This window comes from Canis lupus, chromosome 15, assembly GCF_048164855.1.
Source record: "Canis lupus baileyi chromosome 15, mCanLup2.hap1, whole genome shotgun sequence".
Taxonomy (NCBI): Eukaryota; Metazoa; Chordata; class Mammalia; order Carnivora; family Canidae; genus Canis; species Canis lupus.
In genome coordinates this window covers 32,335,244-32,362,092 of record NC_132852.1, presented here as the reverse complement: position 1 = coordinate 32,362,092, position 26,849 = coordinate 32,335,244, and the positions used below count along the sequence as shown (strand labels likewise).

The window sequence follows — 26,849 nt, the reverse complement described above, 5'->3', positions numbered from 1 at the left end:
CCTCATGTGCAATGTGTTATTTGCTGGGAAGTACTTGCAAATAGCAGCCAGAAATCTTATTTCAACAAAACATGAAAGTTATTAAAAAAAAGAGAGACAGAGAGAGCAAGCCTTTTTTTTCCCCCTACGAGCAAATGAAAAAAATTTCAAGCAAGGTCCTGAAGGCAGTTTTTTTCCCTCCACTTTTGATGTCATTAAACATAGTTAAATTTCAATTTACATTTTAATGTACATTGGTCCCCAAGTCAAATGCAATATTTAATGACAAATCATGTCTTGACTTGAATAAATAATTTTAAATAAATTAAAGGACCTGTCATTTGATACATAGGAAAAAATTAAAAATATGTTTAAATTTAGGAGATTGCATTAATTGCATGATACAAGTTTTAATGATCATTTTAAATTTAAAAATAACACGCTTATCATATTCACATGAGCATACCATATACAAGAATGATAAAATGATTTTTTAAATCCCTGAACAGATTGGTGAAATTATTACCACAAAAGTATCAGATGATTCTAAAAAGGCAGGAAATGATAGAAAAGGGTTTTCCATTTGTAACATTCTTTGATCCTATCATGCCTGGGAGAGCTGAATCCTAGGGCTGCCCTAGAATGGATTTTTTTTAGAGTCCATATAGCCATAGTCTGCAGAACATTTGCTAACGCACTACCATGTAACCCAGTACAGTTGGTTTTGCTAAGTATTAACACACCTACTGAGGAGTAGGAGGCTCAAGTATGTCATAAACCAACAGCTAATAATTGGTAAGGGCTAACTCTGTGCCAGGTAGAGTTTCAAACACTTTCTAGTTATTGATACCTATGACTCTTGCAATAACTCTACGAAGTAGGCACCCTTTTATCATTGGAGACATTAAGACACAGAGAGATGAATAACGTGTCCACCATCATAAAACTAAGTAGTGGAACTGGAAACCAAGAGGAATGCAGTGCCTGGCTTCTTAACCACCGTGATATACCGTGATATACATGGTAAAATGAAATTCCAGGAGCCAAGGCCTACATCAGGGGAGTGAGAGTGAGAGTGAGAGTGAGAGTGAGAGTGAGAGTGAGAGTGAGAGTGAGGAGTGAGGGTGATATGCCAAGTGCTTGGAAACATCTAGTGTACATGATCAAAGGTTATGGAAAATGAACAAAGGTGGGTTGGAGCCATTCTTTGCCAAACTCTGTGAGCCAGGGGAAAACCCCTGGAGCTTTCCAGCAAGCAGGTGACTATCAGAAATTAAGGGGACAAGTATGGAGGTGAGAGAGACAGGAGGTGACAGATCAGTGAGATGCTATTTATAGTAAATTACAGAAGAGGCCACATGGGCCTCAGAGACACGGAGGAAGGCAAGGAACGGGAAAAGTGATGTGGAGTCACAGAACTGGCTGTGTTAAGGAAGAGTAGAATCCAACATGCTCCCTCTCTCAGCGGACCTGCTACTTTAGAGTCATAAAGTATTTGTTGGCTAAAATCAACTAAATAACTACGGGGAAACAGTTTACAATGGCTCTCATATGAAAAGCACAGCTGACAAAATGACCTCTTCTCCTTGGCCTACTAGGGCCCAGTCCACATCCAGGAAAGGGCCTCCCAAATTGCCAGTATAGTGAAGGTGAAACGCATATTTTGAGAAGAAGATTTCATTTCCCAAGAAACATAAATGTCTCTGCAAATAGCAATTCATTCCTATTCTCAATCCCTAAACCATCGACATCTGCTATGAATTCCTTGAGTCCTCAAATAAATCCCCCTTGCCCTGTATTCTTTATGGCACTCTCAAAAGGCAGCATTTGAATAAAACAACAATAACCAACTCTGCCCTCCTTCTCTCAATTTCTTTCTGGAGGAGCTTTTACACCCCTGGGCTCACCAAGGAGGTTTTATGGGGACCCATTGGGATGGGATAATGGGGGTAGGGGAATGAAGACATTTTAAGAAAGGAGAAAGGAAGTTTCTGTACTTCTAAATATGTTTGAGATGATAAAAGCACTGATGCTGAAATATGATGAAGACATCTTGGACTCTCCTGAAAAGCAATTTCCTGCTTCTTTTTTTCCCCCCAAGTGTCTTTTTTTTTTCCTTCCTTTTTTTGCTTCTTTGGAGTTCCATGCGGGTCAAACACATGCAGTTTTAAAACCCATTTCCATGTTTTAAGATTCAGAAGCAAGAGGTTTAGTAGTAGGCTATAAAAATCCCTTAATCTTTAATGTCTTATTTTTGCAGATTTGCTGGAAAGTGCAGTAAACCATCACTGCTCACCTTTTTCCAACAATGCCCCTTGAACTTGGTCATTGATAACGAACAGCAGAACCCACTTACATGGGTTTCTTTCTCTCAGGAACCGATTTTCTGGGCATTGTTGAGACACCTGCACTCTGACAATCTGCAGAATCTCTTAGCCTAACTGATTTGCTGATTGTACTCCAGAGGAAATTATCGCACATTCAAAATACAACTCTAAAAGAGTAAATTTAGTAGAGATAGAGATAGTTGTGATAGTGCTCGATGTCCTCTAATCTCTATTCTGCAGAAGCACCTGGCACATCTAGAGCCCCCCTTCAACTCCACTGATCTCTGGCCCGTGATCCCACCGGACAAGACCCACAACCCAGAATGTACTCACAAGCTATGCGCACGGAGGCCTTCCTGCTTTTGGAGGTCCCCAGGTGGCTCCATGCCACACACTGGCACCAGTAGTCCTCTGGCCCGTGGAAGTCCTCCACCTGCTGCCTGGTAACGTTGATAAACACCTCCCGGACCTTCAAGCCTGATGGGGAGACAGAGCAAATCCACTGAGGCCGCTGTATTTTTCAAACAGAAAGTTAAGGATAGCCAAACCTTTTCTTGTTAATTAAACAATTCGGTTTTTAATCAAGGCAAGGTTTTAATTACTCTGACAATAATACATTGCTGCTAATTAAATTCCAACAGCTGAGTAGGCTGGAAAGAATGAGTGTCAAGTATTACCAACCAAATGTGGCTCCAATAAAATATCAGAATTTTCAGAGTACCTTGATTAGTGCTTTTTCTTAGTCTTTCTTGGTGTAAAACCTATGAGGAATGTAGGATCACAATTAACTTCTAGGATTCTAGACGCTAAGGAGGTCTCAATACATGGACTCCAGAGATGTTATGCCAGGTGGCTCTAAATGGCCGTGTCCCTGGGTTTGAGAGTGGGCAAAGGGTCTAGCAGTGTGGCTTAGGAGAAAGAGGAAACAGGGAGCATGTGTGAACAGGCAGGGAAACCAAGGAAGGACCAAGTTTCGGCTTCAGGAGCCTCAGACAACAAATGCAGTGCAGACATGTTGAACTACGTAAGTCTCAAACCCCTGACAAGAGAGCCCAGGAAGGCCCCATAGCAGTGGCCGTGTGGGAGGAGAGAAAGGAGAGGCTCTTACAGGAGCTAAGGCTACATCTTCAAAAGAAGATAAAACTAAGAGAGCCACCTCTTAGTGTAGTTTATTATTATTATTATTATTATTATTATTATTAATTACTTTGCATCCTCTTAATAGTTAGAAAATATGTTATTTCTTACAGGGGAGTGTGAGTTTCTTCCAAACCTTTGACCAAGGACTATCAGCCTTCCTTTCCTTGGGAAGAATAGTCACCTTGCACAGGGTGCCAAGGATAAAAGAGAACACTCCTCAGTAGCCCTATCAGTTCAACCATCATGAGCCAGACAGCAGCTCTGACAGTCAGCCTGCTCTCTCTGTCCACCAAACATGCTGAGGCTGGGCCTTGCTCTGGGCTGGGCCTTGTTCTGGGCTGAGCCTTGCTCTGAGCTAGGCAGAGGAGGAGAAAAAGAGGCCATGCCTATTGAATTCCCCTTACGTACCGAGCATCATGATCAGCCTTTAGCCTACTCACTCACTACATTTTCTCAACACACTGATGCAGTAGAAACTATTGCATCCCCACCACGCAGACCAAAGCACTGTCTCGGAGAGACTAATTCACCTGTCCACAGTTACACAGTCTGATAATGGAAGATCTGGGGTCTTAGAGCAAAACCAGCCCCACGTACAGGTCCCTCTCGAAAATTAAAATTCTGTCTCTGTATTTTAGGTGCTTATACTTAATTATGGAAATAAGCCTATCACAGGGGACATTTAAAGAAAAATTAAATGCATAATTATGCGTTTGTCTTCAAATTCAAAAGGAATTCATGGGATAGAGCCATCAGTGTAATCAAAAGAGCCCTGGGGCTTTTGATGGAGAGGGTGGAATGTGATTCTGTCTTGGGTGCTGATAGGATGAAAAGAACAGAGGTGCAGGATTGGTCAAGTCCCTCCTAACCAATCCTTAACATGTTATCGATAGTATGTGATGAGAGAGGTTTTTTTTTTTTAAGATTTTATTTATTTATTCATGAGAGACATAGAGAGAGAGAGGCAGAGACATAGGCAAAGGGAGAAGCAGGCTCCATGCAGGGATCCCGATGTGGGACTTGAGTCACACTTTCTCAATTTTTAGGAGGGACCACATACAGAAAATCACTTTGATGACAGCTGTTAACCTACGTTTCCCTGTTTGTGGAAGGAAAGAACACTTTGCTTCCCTGGAAGAGATGTAAGAGTCCCAAAAGCTGTGTCCTACACTGAACAGAAAAGAAGCCTGAGAGGGGTTTTTATGGATGGCGGTGTGGTGTTTTCATCTTTGCACTTAAGGAAATATAAAGTGTGAGTGGGAAGACAGGGGTGAGGAGGAGGTGGGGTTGGCAGGTCAAAGAGACAGGAGAATAAAAATTAAGCAATCAAACAAAACAGAATGGTTAGGACAAAAGCAGACGGGGGATGGGGAGTATAGCCACGCATGCTGGGGATTCGAAAATATGTTGAAATAAGCAAAAATAAGGAACTGGGCTGCAGAGCAGGGGGCTTTTGTTATAGTTTTCTCTTTGATTTGAGGCAAATGATGACTTACTTTGAATAGTGGAAGGGAAGAGAGAGAACCCCAAATCAATGCATCCTCTGTCACAGGGTGAAGGGACCTACTGAGACAGAAATATGCCCACTATTTAGGAATCAGGGGTCTCTCAGAGAAGCATTCAATTATAAGCTTGAGAGGTCTGCTTGTCTTGTCTGTATGCCTTCCTCCTGCTTGTGCTCACATGCTCTTTTTCCAATAAATACGTTTTTTAAAATCTAGAAATATGTTCAAGCTGGGGGAGGGCTATTCCATTCTATTCTTTCTCCATCTTACTAGAACATCTACATTATCAGCTTCCTCTAGGTTGGAAATGAAGACAAACATCACCTCAAAATGGTTCAGGACTATTTGGATGCTTATTAAACAGGAAGTTTCCATATCCAAACATCAAAACTTGCTATGATTTCATCTAGGCACCATGGTTTTTTAAGGGCACCCAGGGTTTGTTTTACTGAGGTATGGTAAGACCACACAAAACAAATGGAAACAATTGTCCAGAAAGAAGATTTAAGCTCAGAAATCCCTAGAAACAACAGGCACAGCACCCAATGCAGGGCTACCTGGGGGATGCTAGGAGGCAGAGGGGCACAGGAAAATGAGGGCAAGAGCCTTTACTGTGGTTTCCTCGGGAAGAGGCAGGGTAAACAGGTTTAGAATGGACTGGTTTGAATCATTTCAGTGGGACATAATGGCTGTCCCTAGTTGTCAGGTACTCGGTCCTGAGGTGAGGATAGGAAAATATTGCCCTGGAGTCTAAGAGCTTAATAAAATAAGTGGCTAGGCGGATAGGCTCTGGATTGATTGATCTGCATATGAAAGGCACTCTCACAGACAGATTCCCTTTCTCTGTGAATTAGCCAGCCCTCTGGCAGGACAGCAGTGTCAGCAAGAGCCCACGACGTCAGAGCATCAAATACAGAAACTAAACTTGTGGGCACATAGGCAGCTGCGTGTTTGTTTTGGGAAGCGTTAACTGTGGACCATGGACAGTCACCATGAAGGTCCTAACTGATCTTACCCCCTCCTCTAGACAAACTGCAGATGATAGCACGATGTTGAAGTCACAATTTCAATGCTAGGATGACTCAGTTACACGTCTTTCACAGAGGCTTTCCCAGGGGACTGGAGAAGCCAAATGAATAGTGGAAACCCACTATTTCTAAGCACAGTGAGTTTTTCCTGCAGGTAGCATCAGGATGGCAGGCTTCTTTGAAAGGCCACAAGAGACATCACCCCCCCCCCACTCCCTCAAAATCACTATCTGTTTGTATTAGGCCTTCTTCTATCCACAAGTCTTCAGTCTTGTCACACATTCTCTCTAGGAGAACTCTTGGAAAACCATGAATACCTTGTACCTATTTTACTTATCTCTACCATAACAAGAAATAATTCCATTGAATACAAAATATTTAAATGGTATATTCTCTCCAAAGTCCCCCTTATAACTCTGCCTACTGATATATACACCACATACACATATATTAAGTGCATGCGTGCCAAACACCCACGAGGAGCAGCTCTATTTAAGGAAATCTCCACCCACTCCCCTCCACTGAGGTTCATCCAACAGTGCCAACAAGATGGCTATCCACTTCCACATCTCTCCAGGGAACCTGTTCACAGGAAATGCTACTGAGGAGCACAAATCCTAGCAAACAGGAGATGACTCTCTTAAGTAAGGGTCGCACTGTACCCAGTAACTCGTGAACTAATAAGCATGGGAAGAGTCCAGCCCTGTAAATTAGTGTGTAAATTATAACCACCAGCCTTTGTGATGGACTAGAGGCTTACAAGATATAAAACTATGACTATGGGACTGATATGCTAATAAGCTTTCGGCGCTGTTGGATGGTTGAGTTGTATGGAGACTAATGTTGCCAGCAGATGAATAATTGCTCTGCATGTACTAAACATAACAGAGCAGCACAGAACTTCATCATTTGTCAGCTTTATTTGTTTAAATGAGAAAAATGCTGACAGCAGTTATTGCTGTAATCCCCTTATTTATCAGATAGAAAACACTAGTTACTCTTAGCAGGTCTAATCCTGTTGGGAGACTAAAAGTTACAGAGTTTTCCAACTAATTGAAGGTAGATGCTTTAGTGTTCCAAGAAGAGAAATACAAAAGACAGCGGGGAAGAAATGTTGAGAGAAAAAGGAGGAAAATCATTTATTCCTGGCCAACTTTTAATAAAAGGGCTCTAGCCGTAGTCTTAACTTGTTCTGTAGGAAATAAAGAATAGAACATTCAGCACCATGCCAACTGTAGCCCAGTGCCTAACAGCTGTCCCACATTTTTTATCTACTGCTCATTATCACACTTCTGCAAAGCCCATCGGCAGCATCCTGCCGTGGTCACTGTTGCCAACCTGCTCTCAGATATACCTGCTGATGGGCACTTGGGGAGGGATTTGACACAGCTCTCCCATGCTTGCCACCCCTCACAGCCTCCTGTCCTTCAATCATTTGGAGGTTCTTTGTGGCCAGATGCTTGGCTTACTAGACTGGATAACTAGATTCAAGATGGCAGGTTAAGGATCCGTCTTTCTCCCTTGGAGACATCATTCCTATCCCCAAACCACACAGAAGTCAGACACCAGCAAACTAGGTTTTGGTGAACTGTTTTGTCATCCAAGGCTCAGTGCCCCTTTCCCAGCCCAGTTTAGCTCAGTGTTTGACCAACCCCGTGTTTCATGTTCCACACTGGAATGTTCCAAGATTGGGGATTAACCAAGAGAATGAGGATATTGCTTTCCAAAGACAAAGTTCCAAAGAACTATTTCCAACATAGCTTTACGAGTAGCAAAGGACCTTCCTCAATTCTTTGAAAGAGAAAAAGAGGAAAATCAAACTTTTCCTGAAAAGCACCATCTCATATTCAAGAGCCTTCTCTAAGGAACCATCATCTGTCACAGTGTTTTGGTCCCCTCTGATGCCTGCATTTGGCTCTGAGTCCCTCTATACTCCACAGTCTCCTAAGAAGACAGAAAACAAGCCATTCTGCTGGAGGAAAGGAGTCCACCATTTCTAGAAGGGAATGTTTGTCATGTGCCTCTTCCTAGTCTGGGGCTAGAGCCTAGAAGACAGGCTTCAACAATGAGAAGCTCCCCCATTTTTGAATAACATTATTATTATCATTACTGATCATTATACCATTGTGTATAGCCTTTTACCTTTAGCAATGCCCTATTTCATCCTAACACCACATTAGTATTGTTTCTGTTCTCATCTTGACACAGGTCCCACCTCATAGGAAATATATCAAAGATGTCACATGATCTGCAATGTATGTTATTTGAAAACAATAACCAAGTGCATCATATGTGCCTACCACTATGCCAGGGGCTGAGGATATGGTGACAAAGTAGATGATCCATATTCTTGCCTTGGAGGAGCTTTTAGGTTGGAGGGGAGACCTCTCAACCTGCCCCAACAAGAAGGCATGAAAACTGCCCTGGCAGGAGTGCAGAGGGCTACAGGACCCATGGGAATAGCTTCCCACCTCCCCATGGCAACAAAAGCTTCTGGGGGTGGCTGCCATTCCATCAGGGACTTGAAGCCTCTTCCCCTTACATGGTCAGAATGACATCTAAAGCAAAGATGTATTTATTTATTCATGAGAGAGAGAGAGAGAGAGAGAGGCAGAGTCATCTGCAGAGGGAGAAGCAGGCTCCGTGAGGAGCCCAATGTGGGACTCAATCCCAGTACCCTGGGATCACTACCTGAACCAAAGGCAGATGCTCAAATGCTGAGCTACTCAGGTGCCCCCTAAAATAAGGTTCAAATATATGTCCAACACAAATTGGACACATATTTGAAGTTTTAAAAGTCTGAGATATTAGGGGAGCATTCACAGAAGTGTGCCTCCATTTCTTTGGGGACCTTGGATATCTTCAGGCCAAAATGCTATTGAAAATAGTAAGTTAAATGTAGATAATTAAAAGGTAGAGCCATATTTCATTTTACTGGCAGATGCTTAATTAGGGCTAAATGTCTTTTGCCACTTCATCCTAGCAACAAGATTAAAATGTATTTTGACCAAAAAAAAATAATAATCCTTTGAATGTGCACGATGCCTAATGAATACTCTTTAGTTTCCCCTAGATAATAACCACTCCACGTATTCCTCAGAAGCACCACAAGTTCAGTGTTAAGTACAGAAACTAAGAATACACTCAAGCTCTCCAATTTCCTCCACACCAGAGATTAGAATTAATCAGCACAGAGGTGTCTGGCAGAGGAAAGCAAATTAACTTGATATTGTTGTCTGATAGCGGAGAGAAGGAAACTCAAGAGCCAGGAGTAGACACAGTAGGGTTACATAAAGGACAGAACCCTGTGAATGACTTACTCAGACATCAGATTCACAGCTATGTGGGCAACAGTCATGATTTCCAACCTTGCCACCCAAGTCAGCGACTTCCCCATCCTGCACTCACCCAAATTATCTGCTGTGAGGTTAGGGTATACCATATGACTTCTACCACCCACAATGCTACCATTGGCTTGGAGAATAACATAAAACTTGAAGGAAAGAATCACAAGCCAGTAACAAGTTCTTCTAAGCAAGACCCATACTTGGCTATTAATAATATCAGCTCTTTTGTCTTTTGGGAAGTATACAAGTTTGTAATTTTCTATTTGTTTTTGAAGAGTAATCAACAGCCACATGCTCCATTAAAAATAATAATAATAAGCAATTTTAGATTTATCCATTTGAAGGCTAACCTTGATTGACCACTTGCTCTACACCAGGCCCTCAGATGAGTAATCCTCATAGCAGTTTTAAGTGACAGATACAATCATGGCTATTTTACACTTGGTAAAACTGAGGTAGAAAGAAGCCAGGTCACATGTGTACCTGAAACAGTCTATAAAGGGAGAGTCAGATTTCAAACAGTACCGTCTAACACTGATAACCTATGCTCTTTATCACCACACTGTCTTCAAGCTTTCTTTGAGATTCCTCTAACTCCTACTTCAAACAACAATACTTCTGAGTGTTGTATGAATAGAAAAAATGGAAAAAGTCCAAAGGCACTGGTAAAGAATTTAGTGTTCACAACAGATCGCTGGTGCCTATCAGGAGGGGTTATTAAAAATTACAGAAACGGTGAGCAGCTATCTATCTCCGCTAAGGATGGAGTGAGTATAAATGGTCTCCAATTTTTTGTAGGTAGGATTAAACTGGACACGAGAAACAAAGTCTTCATACTCTGTCACAAGTTTATGGAAAGAATTCATAATATTTTCCTGGAAACCTTTTAAGAATAGGTCAGTCCTCTCTGAGTAGCAGACTGATGAACAAGATGAAATCTGGGGTGGGACGGAAGAACATTTCTTTGAAAGTAAGTTTTAAACCCACAGACTGTCAATGGAACACCTGAGAGATTGATCATTTCTGTGTTATGTGGACTAAAATATGTTTCCCAAATGTACCTTGGTGATTTGTGAGTCATTGACGGTAACTTCAAATTAATGGTTTTCTGGAAGAAACTATATTCAAATCCCCATCACTAGCACAGCAAAGTTCTTAGATACAAACTTTAAAGATTTAATACATTTTTATTTCTACTCTTCTCCCTTTTCTCAACACAATCCATTAACCTTTTATCCCCAGAGAGGGACTCCAGTTGTTTAAAAAGGAAATCACACACAATTGAAAGCCTTGAAATGATATTTTTTAAGAAGAAAAATATTAGTTTACCAGAGTTGAAACTTTTCCCATAACGCATTGGAATATACATTATTTCACTCATTAGAGTTCAATATCTCCAAGGTAGAGTAAGATAAGAGCCATGGAGCGTTGTTAAGGGAACTCCTGTTTTTATTGAACAATAAAAAAGCGGTTTAGCTTATTGATAACTCAAGCTTCCCATAGGCTACTTTATCTTAATTGCCAAGGATGGGTTTTGCTCATTCTTGTTTTTTTTTCCCCCTCTGTGTGTGTGTGTGCGTGTGTGTGCCTTCCTGTTATATTAAATCTCTTAATTTCTCCGGTACTGAGCACTCTGCCTGTTTTCTCAGGGGCGCGATTCACGAGTTGGGATTACCTCTCCACACCAGATGTTAACAGAGGAAAAACCCCAGGAAGTAGAGTTCCCATATTTCCAAATGAAATGAGGCCGAACAAATGAAAGAGGACCCGTTGGCTTGTGCACAGAACCGAAAGTGTACATTACTAAGAGGTATAGCCATGTCTGTGCAAACACAGTAACTCATGTCAAATAAATTGTGCCTTTTGCAGGAAAGAACTCTAGCTCTGGGTTTTCCAAGCTAAATTGCGTGAAAACACACAATCCTTTTTCTTCTTATTTGAACTCTTAGATGACGGGGCCAAATTACCAGAAAGACCAAAGGCAGTTTGCAGCCTTTAACAACTGCAAAGACTTATTGCTTCCAATTTGGAAAATACAAAAGATTCTGTGTCTACTCCAAACACTCCCAAGTCTTATACATTTCCCATTAGTACTTTGAAGGAAGAAAATGTTAAGCAAAAATAATATCAAAATTCTCTTGGAGGGCTGACATCGAGATTGTGTTGGCCAAAGATATATAAGGAGTTACTACCAACTTCTCAAAAAAACATGGGCAATTCTCTACCTCTGCTCAAATGTGGTCTTACTGTCTTTGGCCTCTTGGCATCCTTTGCTCCTACTGGACTGGCAGGAGTTACTTTGCAAACCCAATCAAAAGCCATTAAGTCTGTAAAGGTAGTCAAGCCCTGTGCTCAAGCTCAGTATTGAAGACCCCAAGGGAAGTAATGCATCTATTTTTCAATACTGAAGGCCATTTTGTTTCCAACCTTAATTGCACTGATGTATTGGTTTGGCATACACCATCTCCACTCATCTTGCTCCACTTTCCACTATTTCTCTATTAATACAGACCTTAGGAAACATAATTGCAGTGTGCAGTGGACAGTGATTTTCATTAAGTACAGAAGAAAACTGTTTAGGGCGAAACATTTTTTTTTTCCCTATTGATTCAATCAAAATGACTTGGAAGAAAAGGTTGTGCTTATTAAATTCTTTTCAAAGAGGTAGCTGCTAAAATTTAAATTCTTTCTCAACAAAAAATTGGTATATAATCTCTTCAGGTTTTGTCATTTATGAATCCTTATTCTTTCCAGTTCCTTTGAAATTTGTGACTTCTATTGGTCTTTTTTCTTTTTCCTTTTTTTTTTTAAGTGGAGAGGGGCAACTTTTACATGGAAACAGAGAATGTAATCAGCGCTGCTATCTCCAAGACATGGAGTTGCCTAGCAATGCTAGAAGAATTAAAAGGGGGAAGCAATAGCAAAACAGAACATTGCAAAATTACAAGAGGGTGCAGTGTTAAATTGGATTGCAATACTTATCGAGAGGTCCTTCGATGAGAATGGATATAGGATTTTCTAGGAGTGGTATAAAAAAAAATGCCTGGCCATTTTTCAATGTTCTTCCTAGCTTTCATTTGGAGTTTACCCAATGGGATTCTGCTATTTTGAGTTCATTACGGGACAAAATCTAGGCCAGAAACATCTGACAATAAAACACAGAGCCTCACTGAGCCACTGGAACTTGAGTCCTTTCCAGCTGGACTAATTGAATATAAGACATATAAGCCTTTCATAGTCTCCCATTGTTCTACAGGCTTTTGCTCACATGGCAAATGCTATTCCCTTTGTTGTTCTTTCCCAGATTTCAGAGACCTCCTTTGAAGTTTTCACACCAAGGTAAATGGGGCTACTCTGTTTGTGACTCAGTCTCTCTCAATGCAAGAAATATTTAAGATCTCAATCCTGGGAGCATAAAAGAAGAAACTTTGCTGACACCAAGATTTGATTTGTCTTCCTCCTTTGCCTTGATTATGCCAAATCCTTTCTTTAAGAAGGACATTATACCTGCAATCCTAGAAATGTCTGTTTTCAGTTGGTATAAATTCTTGCCTAACAGCACCAGACTCATGACCTAGAATAAAGGATTAGCCTTCACAAAGATGGCAGAAGTGCCGAGGGATAGAGAAATCCCAATGGAATAACTATGGGATTATACACTTGGGAAGCAGAAATACAGGCACATGATGAAAATGAGAAGCCATGTGCTGAAACCCATCCTCATGTCAGTAAGGGAATTTGTCAATATTCTGACTACACAGGAGAACAGGAAACTGTATGTAAATGTGGCTTATAGTCTGGACGGACTATATCTGAAGTAGAAAGCAGGAGACCTGAGTTCTATTTTTCTAAGATTTTATTTTTAAGTAATCTCTACACCCAATGTGGGGCTCAAACTCACAACCCCAAGATCAAGAGCTGCACACTCTATTGACTGAGCCAGCCAGGTGCCCCAGGAGATCTGGGTTCTAGAAATAGCTATGCCATAAACTATTGTAGCTCTTGGAATTTAAGATTTTTATTGCATAAAATAAGGCTGTTAGATTATTACTAAGGTCCCTTCCAGTTCTCACATTTAAATTGCAGAATTATAAGCACGCTTTTGGTCTGCAGAACAACATCTCTAAAATAGGCACTTTTTTTTTTTTCCCTTCTTTATACCAGGTCCAAACTGCAAGAGGGAATTGTGATAAGGTTTCAGGTGTTTCTCTACCTTTTGAAGTTATGCAATCCCAGATGAGTTCAGAACTGTATGATGCTTAGCACTGTTTACATATGTTTAGTTCTTTGCCTTCTTTACTGATTCCCAGGCAGAAACAGCATCACCTGAAGATCTTTTGGAAAAAGTTTCACTTTTTGCTTTGGAGCAGAGCATACTCTCTCACCCTGCATGCTTCTTTGTTGGCTGGTGATATTCCCCCTACCGACTCCCAAGGAAGTAGCATTCTGGATCCATTCTCTTTTCATGTTGCCCATTCTCTCTTGACAACTCTTTTGTCTCCATGGCTTCATCCTTTCTTTATGACGACCAAATTGACTCTTCTATTTCTGAACTCTATAAGCTCCATATCTACATCTCTTCATTATATCCCACAAATATTTCAAATTCAGCTTGTCCAAAGATCTCAGCCTTCACTCCTTGCTAATATATTTACATCAATAGCATCCTCCCCTTCTGCTTCTGTTGAGACTGTTATTCCTCCATCTTCTTCATTCATTCATTGCACCAGCTAATAAGTCTGATTGGTTAAAGTGCTTCTCACACCAGAAATCTAGTTCTTATTTCTGTGGCTACCACTCTGGAGGCCAGACTTTTCTTTCAACTCAACTGAAATATCCCAGTCTCCTAACTCATCCATTCTTGTTTCTTCTTACCATTTCAAACACCTGTGCCAGATTCCATCTTAGAAGCAGAGCTCCAGCCACTGCATTCCCATATGTCAATATAATCAATCCCACCCTGCCCATATTCGTGAAATTAAGTAAGGAACTGCTCACTTATAAGTGAGGCCTTTTAAGCCCTTGATTGAACTAAATTGGCCAGTTTCCACATCCATTTTCTATTTCAACCAAATCAGACTTCTTGCTTTCTTTTTAAAAGATTTTATTTATTTATTCATGAGAAACACACACAGAGAGAAGCAGAGACATAAGCAGAGGGAGAAGTAGGCTCCCTGTGCAGGGCCTGATGCGGGGCTTGATCCCAGGACCCTGGGATCACAACCTGAGCTGAAGGCAGATGGTCAACCACTGAGCCACCCACTAAGCTTTCCTTCATTGCTAATGTTGACCTCCAGGCCACAGATCTCTCTCTCTCTCTCTCTCTCTCTCTCTCTCTCTCTCCTATTTAGTATAGAATTAATAAATTAATTCACTCACTTACTTTGAATTAAGGAATCATCAATATTCCTTTCAAATGCTATTTCTTGGGCAGCCCCAGTGGCGCAGCGGTTTAGTGCCGCCTGCAGCCCGGGGTGTGATCCTTGGAGACGTGGGATCGAGTCCCACATCGGACTACCTGCATGGAGCCTGCTTCTGCCCCTCTCTCTCTCTCTCTCTGTGTCTCTATGAAAAGTAAATAAAATCTTAAAAAAAAAAATGCTATTGCTTCCATGCCTTTTCTGATAATCCTAATTGGTCATAAGCTTTTTTTTTTTTTTTTTTTTTTTTTTTTTAATGCTCCATAGGATAAGTACATCTATGGGTATATTGGACTTCTCCATATCAGTAGGTGTAAAGTCCCAGAGATCACTGTGTCTTCGCATTCTTCGGACACTATATAAGGCCTTTTGCATTGAGTAGCAGTGGTATAGAGTTAATACATTAAGCTGACTTGAAACTCCTAATTATACTCAGGCTTTCTGACTTATTCAAAATCTGTTATCTAGAGAGTGAGTTGGGGGAGTAAGAGCAAAAATCTATAGTGAGAACAGATTGGTTTTAGGGTGAGGCTAAATTTTCAGGTGGTCTGAGGAGCCAAAGTTCAAAAGCATATACTGTTTCTGTTACACACTAAAATTTAACAAGTTACAAATTTCGCAAGTTTTTAAAGATGTATTATTTATTTTAGGGAGAGCAAGTAAGCAAGCATGCACAAGCAGAGGGAGGAGGAATCACTGAGTATGGGGCTCAACTCAAGAGCCTGAGATCATGACCTGAGCTGAAATCAAAAGTCAAACACTTAACTGAACCACCCAGACACCCTTAAATTTTGCAAGTTTGAAGTCAAATAATCTTGCTTTCAGATTCAGCACAAACTTGCAGTTTACTTAGTGTCTCTGAGTCTCAGTTTCCTTATCTATAAGAAGGTAATGACAGTATGATTTATCCCAGAGGGCTGTTGGAAAGACAGTGAGAAAAGGTCTGTCAAATACTTAGATAAGACCTGGTACATAGTAAGTGCTCAATAAACACTAGCCAGTATGATCATTATTCTCATCATTCCCATAGGCCAAGTTAGCCAAATTAATAAAGACAGCCCCTAAATTCTTTCATACTGGAGATACTATTCATTTTAGCACTCAAATTTGGGCTCTGTCATCATACAGTAAATGAAAAGAACCTAAAGAAGATTCAGAAACCCTCAACCATGGAGAATGATGTTATAATAATAAGATCTAGGAGGAAAGTTTAAAGAAACTGAAATTATGCTGCTGAAAAAAAGGTATTTGGTGAAAGATTTGCCTTCCAAAATATTTAGAATTGAGAATATGAAAGTAATGACTGGTAGATCTTATTTCCAGTGAGAATATTAGCTTCCATACAAAATTGGGTGCTAAAGTTATATAGAGGAGGGAAATAAAAATGCCCCTTTACTCTCCTAGAGTCAACTAGCAAAGTTGCTGTGGAGTCATTTAAATATACAATAGCACTTTGTATTCCTGGATGAGGTCAATAGGACCTTATTCAAATAAAGCACTGGTGGGTGGCCCCCATAGCTTTTCTCAGCCAGAGACAACATGAGGATCTAAGGAGCCACCATGTGAGGATCTAAGAATTGCTTCACATTCTTACCTGAACTCTCATCCAGACTCTCCTCAGACACATGTTCATTTTGATGGACCCACTCGCCATTGCATTTGAAGAATATCTGCATGGCCGGCCTTGCTTTGCACCTCAGTGCAATGGGGTTGCTCTTGATGATGTAAGCATCATCTGGCTCTTCTATGAAATGAGGCAGGGTCCCAGGAGCTGAGGGGATGGACTCAGGGAGGACTTCGCCATTGTCAGTTCCTGCAAAATCGAAGAGGCCATTAGCATGCTGCCTATATCAATAGTACATGTGTCAGGATGTGGGCTTTAGGAATCTGTGCTGGAAAACACTGCATCATATCAATACAGCACACTTGTGAAGGCCTGTGCACATGAATTCTCTTCTAGAGGACTAAACTAGTATAATATGGTGCCTCGAGCTGGACACCCCTTCAGGGTCACCAGACAAGGGAAAATAATGAATAGGAAATTTCCTCAAAATTGCAGTTCTGAGTCTGCAAGTCTTTGCTGAAAGAACAGAGACAACATCTGGTGGATGAGAAGCTGAAGCTTCAATTCCATCTGGTGAGTGGTTTACCTCAAGGTGTCCAATGAAGGCCTCCGAGCTGCCTCCAAACTTTGAAATAATGATGGAAATAGCTTTTGTTCTCCCATAAATGAGCACGGATAATGCCAATGTTTTCGGAGGATGTTCAGTCTTAAGACATGTGAAAAAAATTCCAAATTGTCTGCCTTCTCTACCTATGAAACTGGAGGTTGGCTGGTATTCAACAGTTTTCTCCAAAACCTCACCAACTTACTGAACATTTTAAAAGGAATGCACATTCGTTCCACTTGACCATGGCTATATTCTCTGGCCCCAACCCTCCCCTCAATATACTGTGAATCTCTTTCAAGGCTACAAACTGAAATGAACCACTAAAATAGCCATGAGCTTTTTACTTTTGGACCTATAATTATGTATCTTCAAAGATAAAAAAAAAATGGCCATGATTCTCCCCTAAATTTAGGGAGTTGATGAGTAGAGAGAAGCAAAATAAAAAAGGAAAGGCAGAAGCCAAGACTTCACTTCACTACCTCTTCACCACACTAAGCAAGGACTTAAGTCCTGGGAAACTACCACAAAGTCACGGGGAGCAAGATCTGAATGGGAATTGCCAGTATGGTGGAAGTGCCCAGGAGCAACAGGTATGCCTTCCATGGCCACTCCAAAGAAAGAACAAAGAGGGCAAGAATTTCATAGGGAGATCAACAAGTGCCCTGGAAAGGGTTATTCACATGCAAAGCAAACCAGTATCCAGGAGAAAGCTGCGGAAAGGGACCCAGCTAGGGCACTGGATGAACAACCCAGTTCATCAGGAGCAGGGGCAAGCCTCGGTGACATGGTGCATCCTGTGATGTAGACTGGCCCCTCTCTGTGTGCCTTCAGCATAGTTTGGAACAAGAGCCTCTTATGATTCACACTTAGGTCCACAACATGTGTCAAGGAAGCACCGTCCAAGGTAAACATAAGTCACAGTAGTAGGGGGTAATATTTTAAGACTTGGGGCATTCTCCAATGCAAATAGAAAGAGAGGGACTAGGGCATAAAAGGTATAACAGCCTATAATTCTATTTTTGTGTAAGGAAGGAAATGAAAGACAGTGAGTTATGAAAAACACGCCTTGTCAGTGGAAACACACAAGCACCACTTGTACCACTGCAATGAATTACATAAAACAAGAGTCTGAATCTCCAAACTATTTTTTCCCACTAAATACATCAACGTAAGGGAGGATAAAACCTCACACAGCAAAGAGTTTAAGATACTGTAAGCTTTAAAACGCATTTGTAATAGAAAAGCCAGATCATGTGTAAGTTACTGGAAGTACCAAAAATTCATCCTAAAGCAAATGCCCTAAAGAGCAAGAGAAGAAACAATTTATGTCATAAAAGTACAATACAGTCACTCAAAATAAATTGTGTATATGCCATATGGCATAAGAAGGGTTTCAGGACAGTATATGAGAGGTTTATTGTGTTTTTTTTTAATGTTTTAAATTACATTGACAATGGACTTCATAAAATAGATCATATATTAATTCATTTTGTTACTGACTGCTCATGCCAATTTCCATCTTCAATAAATACTAAGTCCCCTCAGGCTTTTGTAAATCCATGCATTAGAGGAAATGACAAAGGTATTAAAAGATTTTATATGGACATCAAACAGCTCACACTCCCATCACGGGCTTGAGTTCTGTCCAAAGTAATTCATTGCTGCAGAAAAGGGTCACTTGATAAAGAATACCCAAACCTTATGGTGACAGCCTGAATGAACAGCCCCAGGCATACATTTTGGATGATGCCTTTTGCTTAACTAGTAACAATGCACGAATGTCCAAAGGAACTACTAAAATGAGGCAGGGTGAATCATAAACAACTAATTCTAGATAAACAGTAAGGCCACTTTATTCAGAATAAATAAACTGTCAAAGGCACTACATCATTAATCAAGTTTAAACCATCCAATTCACAAAACAGAGATCTAAAAGCAATTAAGCTACCATCCTGCTATTTTAATAAATACCCTTTAAACAAAGTAAGAAGTTTAGCTTTCACCTGAAACAAAACAGGAGAGTAGAATAGAAAAGTATGTAGGTAAGTGTCCTGCTATCTCAAGGACCTCCATTAAGAATCAATCAATCTTAATGTTCAGAGGAGGGGGGAAAAAGGCAAATTGTAACATTACATCTTAATTATTACTGAAGCCATGTCAAAGTCATGTATGTCTAGGGAAAGGGCCAGGATCCATGAAAGAAGGAACAAAGGAAAATGTCAATTTATCAAGGGTGGCAGTTGGAAGGTGAGATCATAGGTATATTTGCATACATATCACCATTTATTTGTATCCTTCCAACAATGAAATGAAATAAATGATTTTCTTTATTTTTTATTTTTTATTTTTTTTTTGCTTTTCCGTTTTTAAGTTTTTATTTATTTATTCATGAGAGACACACAGAGAGGCAGAGACACAGGCAGAGGGAGAAGCAGGCTCCTTGCAGGGAGCCCGATGCAGGACTGATCCCAGGATCCCCAGATCATGACCTGAGCCAAAGGCAGACGCTCAACCACTGAGCTACCCAAGTGCCCAGGTTTTTTGCTTTGTATAGTGAAATGTTGGGAGTGGTGTTTACTAACACCCTCCCCTAGGCCCACTTCCTCTCCCCTATGTTCCTCATTGGGCTCAGGATCAAATTTGTACTACAGTAATGCCCAGCTCTCCAGATGGCTTCTGTGCCACAAGAAGGCTGGGATCTCCCGGCAGGCAGACCTCCAGGAAGATATCCCTCCCTTAACCTGCAAGGCAGAGTCACCTGCCTCCATTTAAGCAATAGGAATGTGGCAGAAAGAAAAGTGATGTGGGTACTTTTCAGGGGCTTAGAAGTTGCCAATGGATACTGCTCTTTGGAGGAGGTGGGAGGGGGTGGCAACTTACCTTAATAAATGGTTTTATGGAAGCCTGCATGAACACTTGTGGGCTTCAGGGTAAAGGAACCTATAATCTCAATACACACGCCACTGCTTTCTAATTCAAAGAAAAGTTTTAAACCCAGTGTGACGAGCGCTGGTGACTATGCGACCCGGTCAATTGCCTTTTCCCATGCCTGCTTTTACAGTAGAGGCTGCAGAAGGCATGGACTCAGTTTACTTCTTTGCAGGTAGGAATGGTCACATGACAACCCCCTGGCAAATGATTCCTAAGCAGAAATCTCTGAGGAAGCTTTTATTTTCCTGATAAAAGAAACAGGGGTAGTAGGTTCCTGTCCCTTCTCCTTCTTGTTCCTGCCTTAACTAGGGAAGATCAAGAGGAAAAATCTCAGAGGAGCAGACAGTGTAGAGGCTGAAATAACTCCATGGGGCATCCACCTCCAGATAATTTTTTTTTTAATCTTTACTTATTTAAACTACTAACAGTCAGATTTTTCTGTTGTTTTACAGAAGATATTCCTCACTGATACAGGTAGATCTTTCTTCTTAAGCAAAACCAGAGCTCCAAGCTTCACTTTATTAAATTCCAATGTTCTCAGTGCTACAGAATTTTGGACAGCTAAAAAAGCATGGAAACTAGGAGAGCAGGGAGTAAAACTAAGAGCTGCCATGTACTGAATGATTACAGAATATGGTGATGCAACTTCTGTGTGGATTAGGTCACTTAAGCTTCATACCAACTCTCTGTGGGAGGCACTATAAGTATCCTGTCTTGCAACTGAGGAAATGCTTCAGTTAGTGTGCCTTGTCTAAGGTTATATGGTTGGTCAATGGGGCCCAGAATTTGAACACAGGTCTCAGACTCCAATCACCTCACTATTTAATTTTAGTTCAGATGAATGGACCCTTAGAAGTCTGGCATGATAATTTAGTGACCGTCTTATGGCAGTAGCATGCAGTTCATAAAACCGAAGAAGATATAAAATTGTTTATTATCCATGTAGTACCTGAGAGCCTACATTAAGTGTAATATTCATCTTAAAGATCATTCACACAGTTATCCTGTTAGCAGACTAGAAAGGTCAGAAAGCGTGTATTATGGACATATTCTAGACAAGGTCTTGAGAAAAAAATATTTTTGATAGAACAGCACAGTAGGTATTCAACTAATTATGATCAAATGACTAGGTATCCTCACTCAAGTCAGAAAACAAAGAAGTTGAAGAATAAGTGTTTGAGAGTAATGAGAAAGCTTTTTCATTATTTCGTTTGGAAACAAATATTCTTGCTTAGGGATGAAACAAACTACTGAAACTCCAATTAAAATAACATGGAGTAGGGGTGCCTGAGTGGTGTAGTTAATTAAGCGTCTGACTCTTGGTTTCAGCTCAAGTCATGATATCATGGTCATGAGATTGAGCCCCATGTTGGGCTCCATGCTGAGTGGGGAGTCTGCTTAAGCTTCTCTCCCTCTCCCTCTGCCCTCCCCTCTGTGTGGGTGCACACATACTCATTCTCTCTCTCTCAAAATGACTAAATAAATATTTCAGAAAATAACAAGGATTATTTACAGGAGACAGTGAACCTCAGCAAGAAAGAGACTGGGGCCAGGGCAATGCCATATTATCATGTTTAACCATACAACACTGCCACTATTCTACACATTGATCTATTAAATCTGTAACAGGATTGGGCACAGTGGAGGCCAGAGTCATTCCAAACTGGGATTCATAACACCCTGGGCTACCACAAAGTATGCTGGCATTGCACAGGGTTAGAGTATCAATAAAGCTGAACTTTAACAGGCTTTACGAAATTCTAAATTATTTTCATACGTTTTTTTTTTCTCCAAGAGTACTTTGAAACACATTTCTTCTTCTTTTTTCTCCCCCTTTTCTATCTCCAAAGTATGCTGTATTCTCACTGGTACAAAATATCTGTATTTGTTTCAATGTCCAACCAATAATCCTGCCATAAAGACTATATCTGGTAAAAGAGAAGAACTTTAGAAACAAATAATCTGACTTAAACTCTAGGTTACCTCTGTGAACTTCTATGAGTAACTTAACTACAAGGTTCCAATTTTCTCATTAAAAAAAATGAGCGATTAAAATTTATTAGTCAGTGGTTTATGACATTAAAGTAAGATAAAGCATGGAAAAAATACACAGTATTCTTCAAATTTCACATAAATACAATGTGCCACCACTACCACCACCAACACCAGTGCCTAGATAAACAGCAAACAAAACAAAGATATTTATAATTATTATCTCTATTACTTCCATTCCCAAGCTTATTATCCTAATATTTGTATTTTAATTTTGTGATTATGACTCTTATGTTCAGCCCAGAGCCCACATGATATGAACTGTTGCTTATAACATGTTTTTGCTATTTTCTACCCATATATATGTTAGTATAATTTTGTTAGGTCAAAACCCATGAAAACATGCTGTGAAGCATTTATTTATTCAATAAACACATAGCAAGTGCTTATACCATAAACCAGGCACATGGCTGTCCTGCAATGCAGTATGATAATACACAATGGATTTCCTGCTGGCCAGATCCCAAAACCATTGCCTTTAATAGGCAAGCAGTTATTAACCATAGGAGATTTCACAGTATTCCAGAGCTCCTCTCACTGCAGTATTTAAATGAAGCAAGGCACCTTAGAAATAGCTCTTTAAATTCCACTCGATGTCTGTGAGCATATTGGGCCACAGCAATATACAAATCAGAGCAGAAAGCCATACGAGGGAAACCAAGTTACATAATCTAAGACAATACAATAGAGCTAGGTTCTTTGCTTTTGTTTACAGAAATGTGGCTTGTCTCCATATGGTTATTTAATTAGACAGGGGATGCATTGTACCACTGAATGCAGAACAAGAGCCAGAATTTTACATACCAAATATTTAATGCAATTTATGAAACACAGACTCTTTCCCTAGGCCTCAATAAGTGTTTTCTTTTTTTAAACTCAAACTATTCTACCTTCTTCCCAACCTCTAATAAAAATGGAAATGTTTTATATATCACTGTATTTGCATAGTTCACCTCACCTGTGTCGATCTTCTGTATTGTCAGCCTAGGATATTATTCCATTGAGCAGATCTTAAATTTTTCAGAGTACAAGATGGTAAACAACACTTCCTACACAGCCAAAGAAATATGAAGGGCCATTCTTTGTTCCTCAAACAAGAAACTTTAGATTTCAGGAGAGCTTATAAAAGCACATTCACTATTCCCCAAATTATCACAACTTAACTTAATATATTCATTTTTTAAACTGACGTATGTGTGCATGCCTACTAAGATTAGTCAGTGTTCTCTGTATTGGAGATTCAAAGTTAACTGAGACATAGTTAATTTATTCAAGGAGCTCATACACTAAATTAGAGACAAAAAATTACAGAACAACAATAAACATGCAAACAGTATATTAGAAGTATACACAAAATGTCATAGGAGCACTATGGAGAGGGGGAGGGAGGGAGGGAGAAAGAGAGAGAGAGAGAGAGAGAACCTGACTTTCCTTGGAAGGGTTCATGGACAACACCACAGGGAAGATAACATTTCAGCACAGTTTGGACACAGGACTTGAAGACTTGAACAGAGAACAAATGGAGAAGGCATTCCAACCTGAGTCATGGTATGTGCCCCAAATATATTTCATTAGAACTCACATTTGAAAGAGTTTACTTTGACGTTTGTACTAAATCATTGGTCCTACTTGGACCTAACATCTCGAATATTTTTATTTTATTTTATTTATTTGAGAGAGAGAAAAGAGAGAAAGCATGAGTAGGAAGAGGGGAAAGCACACTCACCACAGAGCAGGAAGCCTGCCTTGGGGCTTGATTCCAGGACTTTGGGATCATGACCTGAACGGGAAGGCAGATGCTTAACTGACTGAACCACCCAAGTATTCCCCCAACATCTGTTTCTACGTGCCTCTGACTAAGAGCTTTCTGAGATGTAGACACAGAGTAACCACCAAATTACAGAAAGATAGTATTCTTGGTTTAACAACATGGGCCCCAAAGCCAGGTTTAAAGTAACTATTTTTATATACTTCCAATGAGGGAGAAACCATGTTTATTCTGCTATGTTGGAAAGAGTTATTCTTTAAATCATACCAATACAAGTGGCATTATCTCCCAAGGCCATAGGAAAAGTTTTTTTGTTCTTAAAATGACCACCATTCTGGTTCTCCCTTGACTTATACACAAAATAGATTTCCGACGCTGCGTCTTAAGGCAGAGATTTTACACTCTTTCTGATGGCAGGCCTTGTTCCTGAAGCAACGTGCAATATACAATCAGAGTTAGCATGAGACACTTATTCCCATGATAGCAGTTCTCCAAAGGGACTTTGAAATAAGAGGCCACATTTAGTTCAATGGTTCTCTATGTATTATGAGATTATTGAGAATTTACATTTGCATTGTTTTGCTTTCACTATATTTTTAAAACGTGTTACAGATACATACACTTAGAAATAGAATATAACAATATAACCATATGACTATATATAGCATGTGTGTATGTATGTGTGTACATATTTATACATAAACAATTCTCTGTTGAGAGAAGCAATATAAAAGGTTCTGTAAACTATGGCGACTTCTAGGATTTACTTCACGGAGTCTAACTTCCACTGTGTTAAAATTCATGAATCAGAAAAACTAACAAATCTATCCCTAGGAAAAAAAATGTAAAGGATTAGATTATAAAATTTATAAAAATTATTCATTCTAAAATGTAAAAAAAAAAAAGAGTAATACTTTGCTGAAAATAGGAGGTAAGATGAAGCTTAGAAATTGTTTCTTAATTTTTTCCCCAATTTGTGTATGAATGTGTACCACTGACTAGTGTTCAAATTCTTCTGAAAACCTAGTGGGATTTGGGAAAGGTTTTGCTTTTCAAAGTGTTACCGCTTTTCATTTATAACTGACAGTTTTTGAGAGTGAGGCCATTCATAGTTATGGAAAAATGGTTGTTTTAATGCAACACTGAATGACAGAAAACCAAACAATCAAACACCATTCTCATATTTTTCATTCTTGGAAAATTACCTTTCAGGAAGAGCTTCGTATTTTATGTTCTGCACGCAAATACAGCAGGGACTTTCAATCTTTTTATGACAAAAAGAAGAAACAAAAGGTGGGAAACAAAAGCATAAGAAGCAAACACTAAATTCCCTTTGAAATAAACACACTTCCATTGCATGTCAGGTCACATTTTTAAAAACTCAGATGGTGACCTATAAATTCGGGTACCTCAAAATTTTAATATGGGCCAATTTGACTGCAACCTGGTTTGTACATTTTCTTGTATGTGATCTGGACTCAAGCAAAACAGAGTGGGAGTTCATCTTAGATAATATCTGGGCCAACTCTTATCTCAGACCCTCAGAGGTTAAACAACTTATCAAAGAGCTCCAAGGAGCAAACTTAGGTTGAAATCTCTCTGTTGACATCTACAATAATATTTTCCCCATTATGCTGCTTTTATTTGGACAGGATACAAAAAACTAAAGATATAACTAAGTCTTGTGTTATCATCTATGAGAAATTTTACACAGAAAACAATCTTATAAAAATCTCTTATGATGACCTTGTAACTTGCAAACATTCTAGTAAAATCGAATACAATAATATAATCTTTAACTTTTATGATGCTTTTTATTGCAATTTATGTCTTATTATGAAACATTAAATTAGAGAAAAAATTAAGTGTATTCTTTAAAATAGTTATACATTGTCACCAAATTCCTAAATTCCCATTCATAATTCAGTATATTTCATTCTCTTTTCTTTCTTTATCAGATGTATATTGAATATTTGGGTTTTCTGTGCATATTTGGGAGATGTTATTTCATTTTCCCATGGTATTACTTTCCATTAACTAGATTCTTAATGATTGAGAGTAGATATGTCAGCTTTGAACTTGCCATTTTCTTACTATTTAAGAAAATACTATTACTTTAAGTATTAGTATAGTACTAAAGTACTATTGCTTAAGTATTTAAGAAAACTTACTTTTAGGAAAATACTACTAATAATAAAACTATTACCATTTCCAAACTTTATTTTATATTGCTTTTATAATGCTCCACTTTTCTATTACTCTAATTAGATCCAAATGTGTCTCTTCAACCCATTTCCTTCTCTAGACATTCCAATCTGTATAAGAAATTGCCTCCAGATATATTCACATAAATGTCCCTATAGACTCCTCAAACTATTTTCTTTTTTTTTTAGATTTGAGAGAAAGAGAGAGAGAGAGAAAGAGAGAGAATGTGCAAGTAGAAGGAGGAGCAGAGGGAGAGAATCTTGAGCAGACTTCCTGCTGAGCACAGACCCAGAAAAGGGGCTCAATCCCAGGACCCTGAGATCATGACCTGACCCAAAACCAAGAGCTAACACCCAACTAAGCCCCCCCCAGGTGCTCGTAGACCCACTCAAACTTCTTATACCTAAAGGGACAGCTTATTACTTGGCTCCTCAGATCTGTTCTCTGACCTAAGTTCCCTAAATGTAGTAGTCACGGGGTTCTCCAAATTCCCCAGGGCTAGGCATCACCTACTTTCCCCTGCTCAGCCCCTACATCCAATTTATCACTAAACCCTACTGGCTCTGTTTCCTAAATATCTGTGTAATTCAGTAACTGCTTTTCATCTCTATTCCCACTACCCTGCCCCTAGTCACTACCACTGTTCTTCTGAATGACTATCACCAATCCAGTCTTCATTTTAATTCTTGCTCGTCCTCCTTCACACCTAATCACGTCACCACCAGGAGGCTCCAGGCACCACCAATTCATTCAGTGGCCTAAGGCTCTTCACTGGGGATCTCTGTCTGTGCCATGCTTTCCTTCTGCCTACTTTAATAATTTCTCCCAGTTTAGCTTACAGCCTATTCTCACCTTTCAAGCTTTATTTAGTTGACACATCAGTGTGAAGCCCTACTGGAACTTCAGGGATACATTACTCTGCTTTGCCCATCCATAATACTTTGTACAACTATATAATTATTCATGTATACCAATG

At 39.7% G+C, this 26,849-nt stretch overlaps 1 protein-coding gene across 7 annotated transcripts in view; it reads right to left on the bottom strand.

Annotated features, from left to right (window-relative positions):
- Nucleotides 1–26,849, bottom strand: part of UNC5D (unc-5 netrin receptor D) — a 531,156-nt gene that overhangs the window by 211,629 nt on the left and 292,678 nt on the right. For all 7 annotated transcript variants that reach the window (XM_072776399.1, XM_072776402.1, XM_072776397.1 and 4 more), the window contains exons 2-3: nt 16,341–16,559; nt 2,640–2,783 (exon numbers count right to left, since the gene is read on the bottom strand). In XM_072776399.1, coding sequence (XP_072632500.1) covers nt 2,640–2,783; nt 16,341–16,559 — 363 coding nt within the window. The remainder of the gene's footprint in view (nt 1–2,639; nt 2,784–16,340; nt 16,560–26,849) is intronic.